This window comes from Bos indicus x Bos taurus, chromosome 20, assembly GCF_003369695.1.
Source record: "Bos indicus x Bos taurus breed Angus x Brahman F1 hybrid chromosome 20, Bos_hybrid_MaternalHap_v2.0, whole genome shotgun sequence".
Taxonomy (NCBI): Eukaryota; Metazoa; Chordata; class Mammalia; order Artiodactyla; family Bovidae; genus Bos; species Bos indicus x Bos taurus.
In genome coordinates, this window is record NC_040095.1 from 4,575,131 (window position 1) to 4,595,814 (window position 20,684).

The window sequence follows — 20,684 nt, forward strand, 5'->3', positions numbered from 1 at the left end:
TAACACTGGTTTTTATGAATGGTTTAAGTATGTCTTTAGGGAAAAAGTACATTTAAAGTTTCCTTACAAATCTTTTAGGCACTTTGGTTTCTTTGATAGCCCCAGAAAGCACTCATAGGTAAGCCAGAACATTTTGAGGAGAATGTAGCATTATGTTGATGCGTCACAAGTAGGAGTCCTGTCAAATTCAAAGCAAAGTGAGTAATTCTGTGAGGTGGGCTGTTCATACCTGGGAAGCAGCCAAGGGCCATGTTTTGAACTCCAGTTTGATTCAGATGGTAAAGAATCTGCCTGCCATGCAGGAGACCGGGGTTCAAGCCCTAGGTCGGGGAGATCCCCTGGAGGAGGGCATGGCAACCCACTCCAGTATTCTTGCCGGGAGAATCCCACGGACAGAGGAGCCTGGAGGACTACAGTCCGTGGGGTCACAAAAGGAGTTGTACACAACCGAGCGACTAATACTTGTGACTTTCACTTTTCAGCCACTAAATGCTGTGTCATTGGGCGAGTGACTGAGTGGCCCTGTGCCTCAGTCTCCGCGGCTGCACTATGGTTGTAAGAGTAGTCCTTCCCTCTAGAGCTGGCTGGGGGTTCAGCGAGGTGGGCACATCAGCATTCCAGGCCTGGCACAGAAGGGTGTGTGAGTGCTGTCTGCTTTGCTGTAGTTCTTACCTTACTATGTGAATTGAGGAAGTACAGACATACAGGTGACATTCATAACCAGCCCCTTATGACAGCAGTTGTTTTTTTTTTTAATTATTTATTTGGCTGTTCTGGGTTTTAGTTGCTGCGTGTGGCATCTAGTTCCCTGACCAGGGATTGAACCCCCACATTGCAAGGAAGGCAGATTCTTAACCACTGGGCCACCAGGGAAGTCCAATAATTATTTTTATTATTGTTTTTACTTGAGCCCTGGATGTGTTCCACATCCCACTGGTTACCACGGGGTGGACATAACGGGTCAGAGCGTCAGTACTTGCTGAGCTCTTCATCTTGTGATTTAGGGAGGTCTGGCCATTGCTCCCTTCCCCACTGACCTCTGACCATTCCCCCCACTTTCAGATCTGTGCCATCATTGGTGGGACCTTCACTGTGGCCGGCATTCTGGACTCGTGTATCTTTACAGCCTCGGAGGCCTGGAAGAAGATCCAGCTGGGCAAGATGCATTGATGACCTGCCCGGCCCCACGGCCAAGGACCCGGGAGACCACCAGCCCTGCCCTGCACCCCATCTCCTCCTGCCCTCTGTCTGGCCCAAAACCTGGCTGTGTCCCAAAGTGGGGGTGAGGGGAGGGAGGGGGTGGCTCCTGGGTTCGACGCTACCTCTTTTCCCCAAGTTTAATTTTAGATAAATTACACTGCCTGAAGTTGGGGCACCCCTTTCTTTCCCTGAGGAGCCCCAAGACCAGAGACAAGGCCAGGACAGCTTGGGGACACACTCCTGGGAGAGGTGCAGTCCCTTCCCTGTTGGGGGGAAGCCCAGACCCATGCCAATCAGCTCGCAGCCAGGCTTTGACAATCTCGCAGCCCTCACGATTTGGTCCCACTGGCCACTTGGGTTCTCTCCTGGGCAGGCAGCCTGCAGACCTGGGCTCCAGGTTCTGGACAAGGCTGCCCAAGGGCACCTCCCACCTGGCTCCTTCAACAAAGTACGGTACTTCCCAGGCAGGGCCCTGAAATGTGGCGCTGTAGATGGAGCCCTTGCCTCTGCTCCATCCCTTCCTGCCTGACCTAGAGCCCAGGCCTTAAGGCCCTCTCTCCCACGCCTTTCCTTTCCTACCCAGAAGTAGAAGCCCAGTGGCAGGGCAGCAGCCTGCATAGACTCAAGTCTGCCCACTGGTCACTGGGCGCTTGGCGACTTCCCCTTCCTCTCTTCATCTCATTCCTCTGCACCCCCTGCCAACGTGCCTCAGCCCCTATGCTGTGTGGCCCCAGCATGGCTTGGTGGAGGGGCAGGCTGTGACTGGGAAGTCATCCTTTGAGAACTAGACATGGTTTGTACATCGATGTCCAGATGGGAAGCATCATTTTCTGCGACCCTAAAGTAATCATGTCTTGGCCTTTCCCAGATGGCTGCCAGCCATCTCAAAGCCTTAGGTGGGAGAAGCCAAGTGGACCAGCCCGTCTCCCATCTTAGCACGTCCACCTTGGGCTCCCAAGGGTGCACAGTGCTTGGACCTCTCTGAACCCAGCTGTGGCCCGCCTGCCCCACCAAGCTCCCCATTAGCTGGCCACACAGCAACTCAGTCCTGGTTCCTGGGGTGGCTCCACTGTTTCCTCATTGGCTCCTGGGTGGGCCCCCACCCCACTGCTCCCCCTTCTGCTTCCCCTTTAGTCCTGGAAGGGAGGGGCCGTGGTCCAGGCACGAATCCCACCCAGGGAATTTTAGGTATGCCCCTCTGTCCCAGTGAGAGAGCTGCCCACTGTTTTCCATTTATATCAAGATTGTTTGCATACTTTTGTAATTAAGGGGAGTGTCCAGTAGAAGGCATTTTTAAATTATCTCTATGGATGGTTCAAGTCTCTGCCTTTTGTGATTTTTGGCTCTAGATTCCAATTAGAGAAGCTTCCCTTTGCATTTGAGTTGATGGAAGTAAATGTAAACTGTATTTGGTTATTTCTGGTATCTGTGGCCACTCAGATGGATTTTTTTTTTTTTTTGCATTCACTTCCCCCATTACAAAAGGAGTCCCTTGGGTGTGTGAATATGTGTGCCTGTGCAGAGTGGGCAGGGCAGGGTGGGGAAGTGTGTGGCATGCACGTGAATTGAAATCCCACGTTGATGCATTAAAAAAAAAAATCCTTGAGGACATAGGGGATGTCAGTTTCCTATGGAAGAGACACCTCTGACTCATAAGGAAAATCTCAAGGGAAAAAAAATGTTTTAGTTCTTTCCCCACTCATTGGGTTCAAATAGATTAAAAGGCTGATTTTCAGAAACATTGCTGTGTGTTACTTTTGACTTGCTTATGGCTGGGTAGCCTGGAGCCTGGGATCGTAGTCAGAATGGAATTTCATTCTAGAGGAGAGAAGCTGGGAAATATGGGGAATATCTGTGAGCATGATCAGAAAGTCAGGAACCCTTGGATTCAATCTTCCTTTATTGAATCCCTACAGAATGTTCCGCAATCGGCTACTTTCTTTCCTCTTCTTTTTTTGAAAAATTTATTTTATTGAGGTATTTGAGCTTGATTTACTACGCTGTGTTAATCTGATCTACTTACTTTCCAGTTGCATAGCCTCAGTTCAGGTCCTTAACCTCAAGGCACTGTTGGAGAAATTAAATCTATAGTTTGTGCAAATAAATTATACTGGATCAGAACGAGCTCATGTATGCAGGGAGTGGTACATGGTAAATTTTCAAAAACAGTACTTGTTCCACGTAGGTATTCCCAGATCAAGTAAGGGAGACCCCTCACCAGCTGTAAAAAAGGGACTTGCATGGACATTTGCCCTTCTGCTGCCCAGTGCTTCAAAGCCTTCTCTGCACAGACATGGATGAACATATCAGAGATGAGTGTGAGAGCACACCAGTCTGCAAGAGACTCTTCACTGACCCTCTCTATGCTCTCTTTAACACTCTGTGTGACATTTGAGTTATTGTGACACTCAAAGCTAGTGACCAGGAGTATATGCCCACCGGTAGTCAGAGGTATGGGCTTCCCAGATGGCACTAGTGGTAAAGAATCGGCCGCCAGTGCAGGGGTCTCAAGAGACGCAGGTTCGATCCCTGGTTCAAGAAGATGCCCTGGAGTAGGAAATGGCAACTCACTGTAGTATTCTTGCCTGAAAAATTCCACAGACAGAGGAGCCTGGCGGGCTATAGTCCATGGCTGCAAAGAGTCAGACACGACCAAGTGTACACACAGACAGAGATGTGTTCCCAAACCTGTTTGTGCCAGTTGGGCTTTGTGCTGTAGTGATGTGACTTAGTTAACCAGTGAAATACGATCAAAAAATGAAAGGATCGAGGAAAACTAAGTTGAATACTTTGGAGAGATCTGGCAAAGGTGAGTTGCCACCCCCTCCTCAAAATGCCTCTGAACTCAGGGAATACCCTGGCAGTCAAGTGGTTAGGACTCCATGCTCCTACTTCAGGGGTCGTGCAACTACCCTCTCCCCCCCAAAAAAGACCCCACCAAATTCAATGTGAAGAAGATGACTGAAAAGGGTTGGGGGAGGACAGTCCTTGAGGATTCTGCATCCACATTGAAAATCTGTAAATTCGTATTCCATGGTAAAGAAAATGAAACCTGGAACCCTGGGATTGGTTTTTGTAAGGACGTAGTTTACAAAAGGAGGATAAAGGAGAACTCCAACAGAGGAAATGCAAAGCTCAGTGAAAAGCTTTGCTTAGAGTCAAAAGATGGGCCCAATGTTTTGTGTTATTTTTAGCTTTTTATTTTATATTGGGGCTTTCCTGGTGGCTCAGATGGTAAAGAATCTGCCTGCAATGCAGGAGACCTGGGTTCGATCCCTGGGTTGGGAAGATCCCCTGGAGAAGGGAATGGCAACCCACTCCAGTATTCTTGCCTGGGAAGTCCCAAGGACAAAGGAGCCTCTTGGGCTACAGTCCATGGGGTTGTGAAGAGTCGGACACGACTGAGCAACTAACACACGGCCAGTTAACAATCTTGTGACAGTTTTAGCACAGCAGAGCGACTCTGCCATATGTATACATGTATCCATTATCCCCCAAACTTCCCTCCTGTCCAGGCCTCAATGTTGAGCAGGGTTCCCTGTGCTACACAGTAATTCCTTGTTGGTTGTCCATTTTAAATATAGCAGTGTGTACATGTCATCCCAAACACCCTAACTATCCCCTGCTGCTGCCAAGTTGCTTCAGTCGTGTCCAACTCTGTGCGACCGCATAGACGGCAGCCCACCAGGCTCCCCTGTCCCTGGGATTCTCCAGGCAAGAACACTGGAGTGGGTTGCCATTTCCTTCTCCGATGCACGGAAGTGAAAAGTGAAAGGAAGTCGCTCAGTCGTGTCCGACCCTTAGTGACCCCATGGACTGCAGCCCACCAGGCTCCTCCGCCATGGGATTTTCCAGGCAAGAGGACTGGAGTGGGTCACCAGGGCCTTCTCCGAACTATCCCCTAGTAACCATAAATTCATTCTCTAAATCTGTGAGTCTGTTTCTGTTTTGTAAATAAGTTCATTTGTATCATTTCTTTTTAGATTCTGCATATAAGGGATATCATATGATATTTCTTGTTCTCTGACTTCACTCAGCATGACAGTCTGTGGTCCATCCATGGACATGTTGCTGCAAATGTCATTATTGCATTTGAGTAATATTCCATTGTATATATGTACCGCATCTTTTCCCACTCCTCTGTCAATGGACACTTAGGTTGCTACTGTGTCTTGGCTGCCGATGTGTTTTACATTGATGTAAAAAAACCTTTAAGGTAATGTGTGTGTGTGTGTGTGTGTGTGTGTTTAAGCTGCTTGGCATGCTGGATCTTAGTTCCACAACCAGGGATCAAACCCATTGCCCTCTGCAGTGGAAGCATGGAGTCTTCACCACTGGACTGCCAGGGAAGTGCCTGGTGTCGTTTTTATGATTTCTGAACCAGTTCTTTCTGTTACCTAACCAAGTGCAGACTATAGTGTATTCATGGGAGAGGATTTCTCAATCAGGGCTTATGATACAAACCCAGAGTGGGCTAGGTGATGGGTTGGGGGCTGTGCTGGTTCCGGCAGAAATGGATTCTCCTGGGGAGGTGTTGCAGCTGCAGCAGAGGCGAAGTCGCAGAGGTGCTTCAGTGAGGAGCTCAGGAGAGCTCTCGTGCTGAGTTCATGCTGCTTGCGGGCGGGGTGGTGCTGGGAAGCTTGGGGAGAAGTAGGCTGAAGCCGTGGGGCTTAGAAGTGGCAGCTGTGTAGTTAGGTTCTATAGCTAAACGTCACAAGCTTGTTTTTGGTTCTTGCCCAAAACAAATGGCAGGCCACTGGCAAGCCTGATCCCTTCTTAGGAAGCTGGTCCCTTAGCCGCTCCAGCAGACAGAAGCCAATGTGAGGGGCCTGTGTGGAGATCTTTCACCCAAGATGCTCCCCTGCTCTGCCCCTCCCAGCAGTTGTCCTCCATCAGTTTTGTGTGATGAGGTCATGCACTGTATTCCGACCAAAATGAGTAATTTTTATCTCAACTCTTATAGTAATAGCTACCAATGGTTCAGGCCTTGTCTTTCTTAATCCTCACAGCAGTCCTACAAGGTGGCAGCTGCCTCCTTTTTAAAGGAGGACACTGAACTTAGTAACTCATCTGGGGCACACAGCTAGCACGTGGTGAAGCTGGCATTCAGACCCAGGCTCGCACGCCACCAGGGTTATGGAGGATTGTGCGGGTCTGCCTTTCTACCCATAATCCCTGTCGAAAGAGTAAACTGACTCCTCCCCCTAAAGAGGGGCTGGGAATTGAAAGTGGGAGGGTACTTTTGCTTTTCTATTTTCTCCCTTTTAAACAGCCTGCAAAGGAAAGCTCAATTGAACACTGGGGGACTTGATTTTTTTTTTTTTTTAATAGTTTGTATTAGAGCTGAGGTTTTTTGTTTATTTGGCAGCGGTGGATCTCAGCTGTAGCACACTAAATCTTCGATCCTTTAGGTGCATCATGCGGGATCTAGTTCTCTGGTCAAAGGTGGAACCCAGGCCTCCTGCATTGGGAGCATGGAGTCTTAGCTACTGGATCACCAGGGAAATCCCGTAGGGGGATCTTCTTCAGCAAAAATTTTAAACCCTTACAACATGATTTTAATTACACAGATAATACATGCTCATAGCCCCACTAGAGGGAAAGCAGAGAAGAGCAAAAAGGGAAAAAAGTAAAATTAAAGTCACCCATTATACCTGAAACTAACACAACATTGTAAATAAACTATAACCCAATACATTTTTTAAAGATCAAGAGTGAATGAAAGTAGGATTAAAAATAAAGTCACCCATAATCCCACTCACTAATCAGGGATCATCATTTTTAATACTTTTGTGATATTCTTCCATAAACAAAATGGAATCATGCTGTTAACATTATTTTGTAGTTTGCGTTTTTCCTCATGTAATAGATACCTTCCTGTGTTAGTAACAGTAGATATTCTCATTATCTTATTGGCTGCAAGATAGCAATAATGATTAGGTATCTGATAGTGAATCATGCTCCCATCTCATTCAGAACCTGTTTTCTCACCTGTAAAAGGGACACTTTAAAGGATTGTTTACTAAATTAAATAAGGTAATGTTTATAAAGCACAATGTCTGACAGTAAATGCTCAACCTAATACAAGCTGTAATAATTCACTCATTTAAGAAATAATAGTTTCTTGGAATTTCCTGGCAGACCAGTGGTTAAGACTCCACACTTTAACTGCTGAAGGCTTGGGTTTGATCCCTTGTCAGGGAACTACAATCCCATGAGCCACATAAAGTGGCAAAAAAAAAAAAAAGCAAATTATTTCTACCATGTGTTAAGTGGTTACTTTGTGCCAGACATTGTGCTAAAGATTCACGGAATCCTGACACCAGACTCAGGAGGTGGGGACTGTTGTTATTCCCATTTGACAGATGAGGAAAGTGAGTGACCAAGAGGCTAAATATGTCACCCAAAGCTCCCAGGCCAGTAAGTGGTGGAGATCCAAACCCAGGCAGTCAGAATCCAGGGCTCTCACACGTCCCCACCACATTACTCTCTGCCTCGGAGGCATAAAAATGTTCCCCTGGCATTCCTTCTGAGCCAGGCACTATGCTAGATCCTAGGGCTTTATGCCAGTCTCTGTGCGCGTTTCCAAGGTAGGCATGTGGCAGGGTAGTAACCTTCTATCTATTAAATCTATTAAATCCTGTTAGAACGGCAGAACCTCTGTCTTCTGTCATTTTATCTAGTGATGTCCCTTAATTCTTTTGAGCCATAGGAGGCAGAGGCTTCCCAGATGGCGCTACTGGCCAATGCAAGAGACATAAATGAGATGCCAGTTCAATCCCTGGGTGGGGAAGATCCCCTGGAGGAGGAAATGGCAACCCACTTCAGTATTCTTGCCTGGGAAATCCCTTGGACGGGGAAGCCTGGTGGGCTACAGTCCATGGGGTTGAAAAGGATCAGACATGACTAAAGCAGAGGGCAGAGGGTGGGGATGAAGAAATGGCTGTCCTCTCCAGTTGATGGTGACTATATCTTGATAATCTTGGGTTGTAAGGATCTACCCTCACATGGTTGCCCCTTACCAGTGAGGCCCTGCTCTCCTTGGGAGCAGGGACCAGATTTCACTCCTTCCCATATCTCTTTGCTCTAGCCCTAAACTTGTGCCACCACGTAGGTACCACATACATGGCAAATAAATTAATGAGCAAATGGATGCATGTGTGGGTAAATGAATGAATGTGATAGGGAAACAATGAATGAGCCAAGAAGGGGCCACTGAGCAAGTGAATGAATGAATGTATGAATGAACAACTTATTGGGTGCTTGGGTCTGATGAACGCTGTAAGGGCTGCTCTGAAAACTCTATGACCATCTATGTGCACTCAGTCATAATGGCATTTGCTCCCGCCTTGCCCATTGGAAGTGACTTCCTTTTTACCCCCAGCTTTATTGAGATATAATTGAACTATAACATTCTGAATTTAAGACGTACTGTGTGTTAACTTGATATACCTTCATATTGCATCATGATTACCACAGCATCAGTTAACACCTCCAACACCACACATAATGGTGTGTGTGTGTGTTTGTGTGTGTGTGTGTGTGTGTGTGTGTGTGTCTGTCTGTCTGTCTGTCTACCTGGAGTGGAAGGAGGAGCTCTGGCACGACCAGGCAGGGTGAGGTGGGGACAAGGTGGGCAAGGGTGGGCGGGCCCAGGGTGAGTCGGGCAGGGCAATGCCTCCAAACCCGCAGGGTCGCTAGTCGGAAGAATCCCAGCTGTGCTACCAAGTTTTTAAAGACTCACAGAATTTAAAAAGGGAGAGTGAGCACAGCTTCAGTTGGCACGAGCACACTGCACGTGTTAGATCAAACACAGAAAGCTTACAGTTTGCGTCTTTGGGAGTTAATGGCCAAAGTGTGATTCTGGTGTGGCCTGCCCTTAGGGCCATTGTGGAGCAAGGCCCACAAAGAGGCCTCTGCTCTCTACGACTAATCTCTCTGCCTGCATGCTCAGTCATATCTGACTCTTCGCGACCCCATGGACTGTAGTCCACCAGGCTCCTCTGTCCACTGGATTCTCCAGGCAAAATACTGGAATGGGTTGCCATTTCCTCCTCCAGGGGAATCTTCCTGACCCAGGGATCAAACCACATTGGCAGGCAGATTATTTTACCACTGAGCTACCTGAGAAGCCCTTAGGAATAATGAAGTGAAGTGAAGTCGCTCAGTCGTGTCTGACTCTTTGCGACCCCATGGACTGTAGCCTACCAGGCTCCCCCGTCCATGGAATTTTCCAGGCAAGAGTACTGGAGTGGGCTGCCATTAATAGCTGGTTATAATTGAGTGCTATGTGCCAGATACTGTTCTAAACACACAAAACCGGATTAAGACACTTAGTCTTCATTAACAATTCAACGAGTCATCTACTTTAGATCACCCATTTCACAGATAAGTAAACAGGCTCAGAAACATGGAGGCATCTCCCCAAGGCTCAGCAACTTGAAGAGCCACTTGAGTTCATGTGTCATTCTACAACCCCAGCTTTTCTAAAAGACTGGGGGAAAGTTTTGCAAAAGACAAATGGTTGGTTTGTAATGTCCCTCAAACATTGGTGCACCTCAAAGTCTTTGGTGTGCTTGCTCTAAATTCAGAGCCCCTGACCCCAACCTAATACTGTCTGATTTTGTAGGGCTGTAGTGGAACATGAAAATTTGCATTTGAACAGATTTCTCAGTGATTGTGAAGAAGCAAGTCAGCCAATTGCATTTAAAGCACCACGATGTATAATCACCCCGATCATTTGCCTAAACAACCTCTGAGGAGGGTAACAGGGGCAAAGAGTTTTGAGTAGGAAAGAGACTATTAATAATGTACCTTTAAAAAGAACAGGTGGCTTCCATGGTTGCTAAGACTATACAAAATCTGCCCGCAATGCGGAAGACCCAGGTTCAGTCCCTGGGTCGGGAAGATCCCCTGGAGAAAGGCGTGGCAACTTATTCCTGTATTCTTGCCTAGAGAATCCCCACGGACAGAGGAGCCTGGTGAGCTACAGTCCATGGGGTCACAAAGATTAAGACACGACTGAGCGACCAACACACACATAAAGAGAACATCAACAAGGCTTTATTGCAAGCCCTACAAATCTGCCCTTTCTCCCGGGCGGCACCAAGTCACTGGGTTCCGGGCGTGATCCCCGGAGCCGCCTAAGCCATCCAGGGTCCCTGGAAACGAGCCACTGCGATCCCACCCCAAGCCTCAGGGGGCGCTATTCAGTTTCCTTCTGATGGGAATGGAGCATTGTTTTCTTTCTGCGCTTGCGCAGCAAGGAAGCCTCGCTTCCGTCCCTACGCGCGCATCCTCTGAACTGGGCGGTCGCTCGGTAAGTGAGTGGAGCCGGTGAATTCTCCGGCCGGGAAGCCCTCCGCTCCACTGGACTCAATCCTGCCTGCCCGGGGGTCTGCCCGCCTCCCCAGAGATCTCTCTGCGTGACCCCCAACCGTGCATTCTTTTGCAGTCTGAGCGCTCGTCCCTCAGCCTCAAGGCCCCAGTGCCGCCCCCTGCCCACCCCCGTTTAGTTCAGCATGCGCCCTCCACGCTTGTCTTAACACGCAGACCCTTCATATCCTTCGTTTTCCTCCCTCAGTCTCCTTCCGAGGCCACCTCCCTAGAACCCCTGGGCGGGGATGGAGAGAAGTGTCCCGGATGGAGAGAAAGCCCTGGTACCCCACCCAGCGTCCCTTCGCTCCTTCCCTTGTCTCTGTTTGCAGACGAACACGATGAAGTTCAACCCCTTCGTGACCTCGGACCGCAGCAAAAACCGCAAACGTCATTTCAATGCCCCCTCCCACGTGCGCAGGAAAATCATGTCGTCTCCACTCTCCAAGGAGCTGCGACAGAAGTACAACGTCCGCTCCATGCCCATCCGCAAGGACGACGAGGTCCAGGTAATTGTCTCCCGGGCTCTAGTTACCCACGTGCGTGGCGCTCGGGCGCTGCCTTTGCCGGAGAGTGTCGACAGTGCTTGGACGTGGAGGAGTCAAGAGACTCACACGCCCTCAGGACCGGGGCAGATGATGTGACCCTGCAGGTGACGGGAGTTGGGGCACAGAGTCACCAGAGAGCGCCTGCCAGCTTAATGTAGAGCATTCCAACTCAATTCTTTAATAATAAAAATTTGAGAAGTTTTGCTTTGCTTTGCCAGCCAAGCAAAACAATGCTTTGTTTTTTAGTCCAGAGGTTGCTAGTTCCCAGACACTGCTTGGGGGAAGTGCGTTGGATCTTTGCAGGGGAAGGTGTTGGAATAAGAGTAAGATTTTGGCATCATTGGGTTTAGTGGAAGCTGAACGTTTGATGGTGCTGGATTTGGCAGGGAGAATGGGGAAGCAAATCAGAGGCGTGAAATTTTGAGAAAGTATAAGTTGTCTGTTCTCTGACTGGAGCTTAGAATGTTTAGTAGGGAAGGGAAGTGAAGGTGAGTAAGACAGAGCAGAGCTATATTCACAACTTGAAGGAATATATATTGAGCATTTACCAGACCAGGCACCGTTCCCTAGAACTCCAGTGGTGAACATCATCCACAGGGTCCCTGTTGCAGTAGGGCTCGCATTTGAGAGCGGATTTCCGGCCTCCGCACTGGTGACTTCTTGGGCTGGGTAATGCTTTGTTGTGGTGAGCTCTCCTGTGCACTGTGGGGTGTTTAGCAGCATCCCTGGCTTCTCCCCACTAGATGCCAGTAGCGCCTTCTCACAGTTAGGATAAGCAGAGCTATCAGTATTTCCAGGTATTGTCCCTGGGGAGCAAAATTCACCCCTGACAACCTCCCCCAATTGAGAACCATTATTTTAGAGAATGAAGTAAGGAATTTGGTGTATCTGTAAGGGACGGGGACTTGGAAGGTTTGAGGAGGAAAAGGTTGGAAGCAGGAGAGAAGTGAGGTTGAGAATGTGACAGGAATAGAGTGGAAAAAAGAATTTGGAAGTATGGCCCAGCCTCTTGTCTTCTGGACCCTTCCCATCAGACATGCTCTGGAACCAGGGATTGCAAGTGCCTGTAGGTGCCAGTCAGGGACGCGCAGGAACGCCTGTAGGTGCCAGTCAGGGATGTGCAGGAACGCCTGTAGGTGCCAGTCAGGGACGCGCAGGAACACCTGTAGGTGCCAGTCAGGGACGTGCAGAAACGCCTGTAGGTACCATTTAGGGGTATGCAGGCTCTTCAGTTGTCAGATTCTCCAGTTTTGTGAGACCTGGAAAACCTGGATTCTTTGTTTTATAGAAACTGCTTTTGGCTGAGACCATCAAAAACCTCTTTATGACTAAATTCAACAGTCCCTCTTCGTCTGACTGTCCTTGACTTTTTCAACAGCATTTGGCATGGGTGGCATCACCTTACTCTTGAAATTGTCTCCCTTTTTAGCTTCTGTGACACTTCAAGCTCACAGTTTACTTCCAGCTTCTCAGCCCCTATTGCTGGCTAGTTCTCCTCTGTCTGATCCCTAAATACTTTTTTTCAGGGCCTGCACCTGCTCTTCCATTGGCTGGCCTACATTGTCTACCTAGGTGGTAATACTTACACCTAGAATTTTAAATATCTGCTCTAGGCTAACACCTTCCTACTTTATATCCTGGTTCAAACCACTTTTCTGACCACGGACCTAAGATCTAACTGCCTGCTGAACGTCTTTATTTGGATATCTCACAGACATCTCAAGCTTCTTATGCATGAGATCCTGACATTCCCACTGCCTCTAAAATCTGATTCTCCTCCCATCTTTCACACCTCAATAAGTGATGCTTCTATCTCCCCACCTGTATATACCATAAACCTTTAAGTTATTCTTAACTTTCCCTAACCCCTTTCTTCTGTCACTATGTCCTGTTGATTTTACGTTCAAAATAAGTCTTAAATCTGACACTTCTTTATGTATTTCCATTTTAGTTCAAAGCATCTTCAGCTTCCACTGTTACCCTAGTCCATTCTCTACAGACAAATTATTTGCAAATCAGAGCCTACTTAAAACCTATCAGTGGTGCTTGATGTGCTAACTGTAACATCTAAATCATTGATAAGGCTCCAGTGATCCAGTCCAGGCCTAATTCTCCAACCTCATCTCATTTTACAAGCCCCCCACTTGCACTGTACATCAAACACATCTTTTCAGGTCCTTAGAATGCTCAGAGTCTTTGTCCAGAATGCTCCCTCTGCCTGGAGTGTTCTTCTCCCCTTTACTTAACTCCTCATTTTGCAGGTCTTACCATCTCAGTATCTTCCCATGTGCCCTGTTCATGGATCATATATCTGTATGTTTACCTGTTAGCTGCTTACTACTCATCAGACCAAGCTCCCTGAGGCCAGAGAACTTCTCTGACCTCAGTGCAAAGCCTGGCACACAGCAGGGGCACAATCTGGATGGAATTGGAACGTGAGATAAAGAAAAGGGGGCATGAACTGTTTCCTTTTTAGATATGAAGACAGTGAAACTCAGGTAAAATAATAAAGAGTAATATAGAAAATGAGTGTCCAGGCCAGGAATACAGGTCTCTTAACTCCAGAGGTCATTTGGGGTAAGCACGTCTCCAGCCAGGAAAGTAAAATAGTCCAATTAGGTTTGTTAAAACTGCCTTTTCTCTCTTGGTATCTTCTAAGTCTCACCTGCCTCTTTCTCTGAGTAGTTGGGTCTTCCTCCTACTTTACAGAGGGAATTAAAACTGTTATCCAGGAACTTCCAGAGCTCCTGGCTCCACACCCTCTGGCTTAATACCTGCATTTCCACCCCTCCTGTCTTCCTTCTCTCCTGTTATAAATCCTGTTTCTATCTGAAGCGTTCCCTCTGCCACTGAATGTGACACCCACCACTCTCTTCTCCCCTCTTCAGATCCTTCTATCCATTATCTCCTTTCTCTACAGCTTCCTGTACCTTTTCCTCCATACTTGTTCATTTAAACACATTAATGTTTCCCCTTCTTAAATAATAAAAAATTATCCCTTAACTTCACATCCCCATAGAGCACATGTCCTCTTTCCAGTCCTCTTCAGATCCAGGCTTCTTGGGCCAGGCTTTTTCATCTTCGTCTTTCCACCTCTGGTGAATTCACAGCCTTACCATAAACGACTTTCGTCCCTCTGCTCCACCAAAAGCACTGTAGCCATGACCACCAGTGACCAGCTTGTTGTCATCTGTTACTTAATCCTTTCTCTTCTTGGCCATTCCACAGCATCTGACCTTCTTCTCGTCGTTCCTGTAACACAATACTCCCTGGTTTCCCTTTTATTTATTTATTTATGGTTGTGCTGGGTCTTCATTGCTATGTGGGCTTTTCTCTAGCTGTGGCAAGCGGGAACTGCTCTCTGGTTTCATAGGTGGGCCTCACTGTGGTGACTTCTCTTGTTGCAGAGTGCAGGCTCCAGGAGCACGGGCTTCAGTGGTGGTGGCCTACAGGCGCAGTAGTCGCTGCAGACAGGCTTAATGGCTCCGTGGCATGTGGGATCTTCCCACATCAGGGGTTGAACCTGTGTCTCTCGCGTTGCCAGGCGGATTCTTCACCCCTGAGCCACCAGGGAAACTCCCTGGTTTCCCATTCTTTCAGGCCACTTCAGTGTCTTGTAAACCCTTCCAAAATGTTGGCTTTTCTTAGATTTCTACATTCTGCCCTTGTGTCATACCAGCAGTTCCCTGAGTAAACTCAGGCTTTGAGTTGCCATGTCTGGATGACTCTCACGTCTTTGTTGCCGGCCCAGTTGGCCTTCCCTGTGTATGGAATCACCCCATTGCATGCCTCTGGGAAAGGCAGGCCCGTACATCCAGGTGCCCAGCTGGACTCTGGATGACCTCCTCGCCACGCCCCTACCCTCTCAGTCCATTGACCTAGTCTTTTCCCGTCTGCTTCCTCACTGGGTGTAGTGTTTAATCTACTTTTTATCACAGGTGTGTTGACTCCTTTTTAACATCTGTCTGTAGTCTTGATGAGAGTATTGAGACTCCGTTTCTTTACATGTGGCATTTTCTCTGCTCATGTGGCTGCTGTGTAATAGGCTTGTGCCTTTAGGAAAACCATAATCTAGTTGATTTTTAGAGTAGAATTACAGTATGAACAGATGTTTAATGTGTGAAAATAGCCCACAGTGTTTTGACATTTTAATTTTTTTCTGATGATAAAATGTTTGTATTAACTGAAAAATCTTGAAATGTGGACTAATATAAATTAAGAATTCTACTTCCTGTCTAATGGCAAGCATTAGATATATAACATTAGATAACATTGGATAGATAACATTAGATAACATTGGGATTTATTTTCATCTTGTGTATCCCATATGTATGAAGCATATACACACAAGATTCAGACTGTACTGTTTTTAGCTTTGTATTCTTTTTTCTTTAAAGGTCATATCTTGAAAATTTCCCTAGGTCATAAATTGTTTTTTGAAAACATGGGCTTTAGATGGTTACGTGAGAATGTCAATATAATTTCTTTCTTTCTTTTTAAATTGAAGTGTAGTTGATTTACAGTGTTGCGTTAGTTTTATTCTCAGGACTAGTTGTGTGATGACCGACCTACTTCAAGGAATGTTTTGTTCAGGTAAGAGAAGGAAAAAATCCAGGTGAAGAACCTCCACCTGACTTAGAATAACACAGAGCAGATTTATACCAGGGGAGGGGGGAAAAAAGGCTGAATTTGACTGCCAAGATTAATCTGTTTTTTGTGCAGAAAGTTTCATTGTTAGCCATTATGTTGCTGATCATTAGTTTCCTTACTGTGATATTCAGGCATTAGCAATGGGGAGAATTCAGTTTTGTATTTTCTCTCAGGTGGTTCGAGGGCACTACAAAGGTCAGCAAATTGGCAAGGTAGTCCAGGTGTATACGAAGAAGTACGTCATCCACATTGAACGGGTGCAGCGTGAGAAGGCTGACGGCACGACTGTCCACGTGGGCCTTCACCCCAGCAGGTATGGCCCGGGCCACACAGTGGCAGCGGCTGCGTGTCCCAGCATTCCTGCTGAAGTTGCTGGGCATCAGTATTGCCCACACAGGCAGATGTGATAAGGACTTCAGAGGGAGGTCAGGCAGGCTTGGTTGGTTCACTGGCTAGTGGCAGCATCAAGGATCCAGATTCTTCTCTTGTGTGCTCTGTCATCCTTGGTGACAGCCCGTCTGCAAGCTGGTAGCAAGAGTGTTGCAGGCATGACTTCCCCACGAGGGAGTGTGCAGAGGGACTAGAGAGAACACCTCTTCCTTCAGCCCTCACTCCCAGCTAGTGAAATTGACCGTTCCTCTCTTAAACTCCCAGCTTGTACGCTGTAGAGTCTCTCCTCCAGAGTTTCAGATCCTTTAAGGGCAGAATGGTTGTGTCTCACTCATCTGTGTGATCTCTATATCGCCCAGTAGCTGGTGGGAATGCAGTATTTTTAAAAACAATGTATTTTGCCAGCCAGGGGATGACAGACAAACCATCCATGTTGGTAGTATAATCTTCAATCTTTGTATCACTAAACTACATAAATGGTCCCTAGACCCACAGGAGTTAGGGATTGGAGATTGGGTAGCAGAAGAAGGAACCCAAGCTGCTATCATTGAGGGACAATCTGCTGTATGAGATAATTATGCTTTTAAGTCCTTTCCCCTTGAAAAAGAAATCAAGATCTATTTGTTTTCTCATCCTAACAGGTGGTCATCACCAGGCTAAAACTGGACAAAGATCGGAAAAAAATTCTTGAACGCAAAGCCAAATCTCGACAGGTTGGGAAAGAGAAAGGAAAATATAAGGAGGAACTTATTGAGAAAATGCAGGAATGAATATACCCTGTTGCACAACCATGGTTTATCTGTAGGTTTTTTACCTGGCATGTAGGCCTTTAAGACTTTTCAAGATGTCTCTCTCTCGAGTATTTTATTTCCTTCCTGTTTTGTTATTATTGTTTATGTGGTTCTGTAAATCCACTTTCTGTTTTGATTAATAATTTTATGAATAAAAGTTGGAAATGTTTTCTTGTTCCGAATGGTATTTATTGCTTTATAGGTAAAATCCATCTTAATTCTCAGTTCCCCATTGGGAGTCTTTCATAATCTACAGAGAGCAGCACAGTAGTAGCTGTGAGATTAAGACAGCCCTGCTGCTGCTTAGACCCTCATGCTGACAGGGTGGACAGGACAGGGCTCTGGTTCCTGATGCAGAGGTCTGCCCTGCTCGACGGAAGTCATCCTGTGCCTGGCAGGCACAAGGCCCCACCGAGAGCAGTGCCGCTCAGCACTCCCTCTCTGGCCTGCCGCACTGCCCTCTGGCCAGCTTCCTCTCCTCCACACCCTAACCGACCCAGGGACGTGGAGCTCCCTGACCCGGCTGCCCGGCCCAAGTCTTGACATTGCTAGCGCTATCTGGTGTGACTGAAATGCCCTCTCCTAAAGACGGTTCAGGAAACTGATGCCCTACAGGCAAGACTTGACTTGGTTCACAGGTTTTTGTGTTTTTTTTGGTCCTATTGTTTTCATAACTTTAAAAATTAATTTCCAACATATGAAATGTAACGAGAGCACAGAGAAATCCAGACCTTTTGCTTCATCTGGCTGCGTGAGGCCCTCAGCTGCGCAGCATCAGTGTGTGGAGACAGGGGACTCTTCCTGTCCTCAGTGGACTCCAATCTAACTTCTAATCATTCCTTAAGATTAGCTTCAGAGCCACATCTAAAATCCTCCCTTGCCCCTGTGGTAAACAATCTATTGATTAATACATCAAACTGAGCCTTTTTTGGCTCTCAGAGGAACTCAAAAGCCTCTTGATGAAAGTGAAAGTGGAGAGTGAAAAAGTTGGCTTAAAGCTCAACATTCAGAAGATGAAGATCATGGCATCCGGTCCCATCACTTCATGGGAAATAGATGGGGAAACAGTGGAAACAGTGTCAGACTTTATTTTTTGGGGCTCCAAAATCACTGCAGATGGTGACTGCAGCCATGAAATTAAAAGATGCTTACTCCTTGGAAGGAAAGTTATGACCAACCTAGATAGCATATTGAAAAGCAGAGACATTACTTTGCCAACAAAGGTCCGTCTAGTCAAGGCTATGGTTTTTCCTCTGGTCATGTATGGATGTGAGAGTTGGACTGTGAAGAAGGCTGAGCGCCGAAGTATTGATGCTTTTGAACTGTGGTGTTGGAGAAGACTCTTGAGAGTCCCTTGGACTGCAAGGAGATCCAACCAGTCCATTCTAAAGGAGATCAGTCCTGGGGGTTCTTTGGAAGGAGTGATGCTAAAGCTGAAACTCCAGTACTTCGGCCACCTCATGCGAAGAGTTGACTCATTGGAAAAGACTCTGATACTGGGAGGGATTGGGGGCAGGAGGAGAAGGGGACGACAGAGGCTGAGATGGCTGGATGGCATCACTGACTCGATGGACGTGAGTCTGAGTGAACTCTGGGAGCTGGTGATGGACAGGGAGGCCTGGCGTGCTGCGATTCATGGGGTCGCAGAGTCGGACACAACTGAGCGACTGATCTGATCTGATCTGAGTAACACAGGGTTTATCTGACACTGATGTTTCTTAATACATGTTGACTGATTCCATTATTTTCCATTTTGACTGCTGAAGAAAATGAGTTTAGTTTAAGTGCCCAAATCCCAGAGAGCATAAGAGAGCTAGGATTTGAACCCAGACCTCGGTGCATCAAAGGACATTCAGCTCCCGCATCAGCCCCCTCTGGTATTCCTCCCTCTACTCTTAGCAACCCTTTATTCGAGTCTGATAAGAGCCTAGACGTCTGGAACAGAAGAACTTGTGTTTGCAGCAATAGTGCTGTAGTGGGGAGAGCACTGTCACCAGCCAGCAAGTGCCAGTCGCGGCTCTGCCACTGGGTGGTCAGAGGTCTTCAAGCAAGCTGCTCATCTCAGCTTCCATTTTCTCGGTAGAAGACGTCAGTCGCTCAGTTGTGTCCAACTCTGTGACCCCATGGACTGTCGCCTGCCAGGTTCCTCTGTCCATGGGATTCTCCAGGCAAGAATACAGTGGGTAGCCATTCCCTTCTCCAGGGGATCCTCCCCACCCAGGGGTCAAATCCAGGTCTCCTGCACTGCAGGCGGATTCTTTACTGTCAGAGCCAAAAGAAAATAATACTTGCACTGCCTTCCTGTCTCATGGAAAATGCAGAAATAAAATGCCAGGATCAAATGGGCTATTACTGAGCACACTTTGAAAGTATGAGTGTATAAATTCTAATATTGCTATTATTATTCAGTATTTCCAGTTCTAACATTCACCTTGCACTCAAGTAATGATTTTTCACAGAAGATGGATAAGATCACAAACCACAGAACTCAATATGCATGTTCTGACTGCAGCGTTGATTTAACAGTGAGCAGAATGGTACCAGCTCTGGAGTCAGATGAATCTTGAATCAAGTCCTGTTCTGGTCGTTGGTCAGCCCTTTTTATGAGCCTCTGTTTCCCTATTTTATGTAAGAAGCTAGAAACACTGATCTTCAAGACTGAAAATTAAAGTAGCAGTCCACCAGACCCTCCTGATTTTAGGAGTCAATGTGGGTGCTTGCTAACAGTCTCTACCTCCTTGCCTGGAGATTCTGTGATGCAGTAGGTCTGAAGAGAGAGGTCTATTCAGACCTCTTCACATGGCCCTTGTATGATACTTATGACTAGGTAAATTTGGGAAATTGTGGATCAGGATGTCTACAAATCACAGCACATAAAATACAGTAGGTGCCCAAAACATGGCAACTGTATCAGCGCACTGAGCTGTGTGTCTAGCAGGTGTAATGAACAGGTCAACCAGTGAGGGCTGGAGTTTGTTCTTTTTGTCTTCACTCTTGATAACACATGTTTTAGGCCCCCAAATCTGAATAAAAGATTTCAAACTAGGTTAAATTTATAGTAAGATAGTATCTTCTGATTCCTGGTCTCGGCCCTAGGCTCCAACCATTACTCTCACCATTACACTTAAATGATGATTATTTCCTAGGAATCAGATCTGGTTTCTTTTCAGCAACATGATCAAGTGATAGGTAAGTTTTGAGAACTGTCATCTCCCCCAAATCACACCAGACTTCTTATCATCAGTCACGTGAATAGTAGTGCATGATCAAGAGCAGAAATTCGGCATCAACTGAGAGCTAACCCCAGCTCTGTCATCTTCTAGCTGTGTGACCCTGGGCAAATGGCCTAACCTCTCTGGGCCTGTATGGTTATAAAATGGAGATGAAATGAGTACCTACCAAATAGAGTTGTCAAGACTTACTACTTGAGATACCGTGTGTAGAGCATAGAGAACTCAGCAAGTGATAGCTACTGTCTTTCTGAGGAGATTGCAGTGGCTTTGTCTGCAGGAATACAGGGAAAAGTTTTTCTCCAGGGAGTTTGGATAAATGCTGGTTCTTGACCAAAGCGGGAGGGTTTAAAGGCAGCAGTATTGTGCTTGGGCTGCTGCAGGAAATTGGGGCTGTAGAATGCCAGCTGGATGGGCCTGCTTATCAAGGTTCAGGGTGGGGAGCGGGGTTTAGCATGTTTCCTGGAATGAGTTTGAATTAAGTAGTTTCCTACTGACCT

General features: G+C 46.9%; 2 protein-coding genes across 3 annotated transcripts in view; both read left to right on the top strand.

Moving 5' to 3' along the window:
• The window catches only part of ERGIC1 (endoplasmic reticulum-golgi intermediate compartment 1), a 113,371-nt gene extending 110,430 nt beyond the window's left edge, over nt 1-2,941 (top strand). For both annotated transcript variants that reach the window (XM_027520536.1, XM_027520537.1), the window contains exon 10: nt 1,063-2,941. In XM_027520536.1, coding sequence (XP_027376337.1) covers nt 1,063-1,170 — 108 coding nt within the window. In that variant the 3' untranslated portion in view covers nt 1,171-2,941. The remainder of the gene's footprint in view (nt 1-1,062) is intronic.
• Nucleotides 2,942-10,220: 7,279 nt separating this feature from the next.
• Nucleotides 10,221-17,123, top strand: RPL26L1 (ribosomal protein L26 like 1). Its single transcript, XM_027519941.1, has 5 exons — nt 10,221-10,519; nt 10,908-11,084; nt 15,947-16,086; nt 16,428-16,437; nt 16,805-17,123. The coding sequence occupies exons 1-5, from the start codon at nt 10,424-10,426 to the stop codon at nt 16,931-16,933; spliced, it is 552 nt and encodes a 183-aa protein (XP_027375742.1). The 5' UTR covers nt 10,221-10,423; the 3' UTR covers nt 16,934-17,123.
• Nucleotides 17,124-20,684: the final 3,561 nt, after the last annotated feature.

Bases quoted from the DNA above. Each gene is read 5' to 3' on its own strand.
- RPL26L1 (XM_027519941.1), top strand. From the start codon at position 10,424: ATGGGAATGGAGCATTGTTTTCTTTCTGCGCTTGCGCAGCAAGGAAGC. The intron at 10,520-10,907 runs GTAAGTGAGTGG...CTCTGTTTGCAG, and splicing joins CTGAACTGGGCGGTCGCTCG to ACGAACACGATGAAGTTCAA. The intron at 11,085-15,946 runs GTAATTGTCTCC...ATTTTCTCTCAG, and splicing joins GCAAGGACGACGAGGTCCAG to GTGGTTCGAGGGCACTACAA.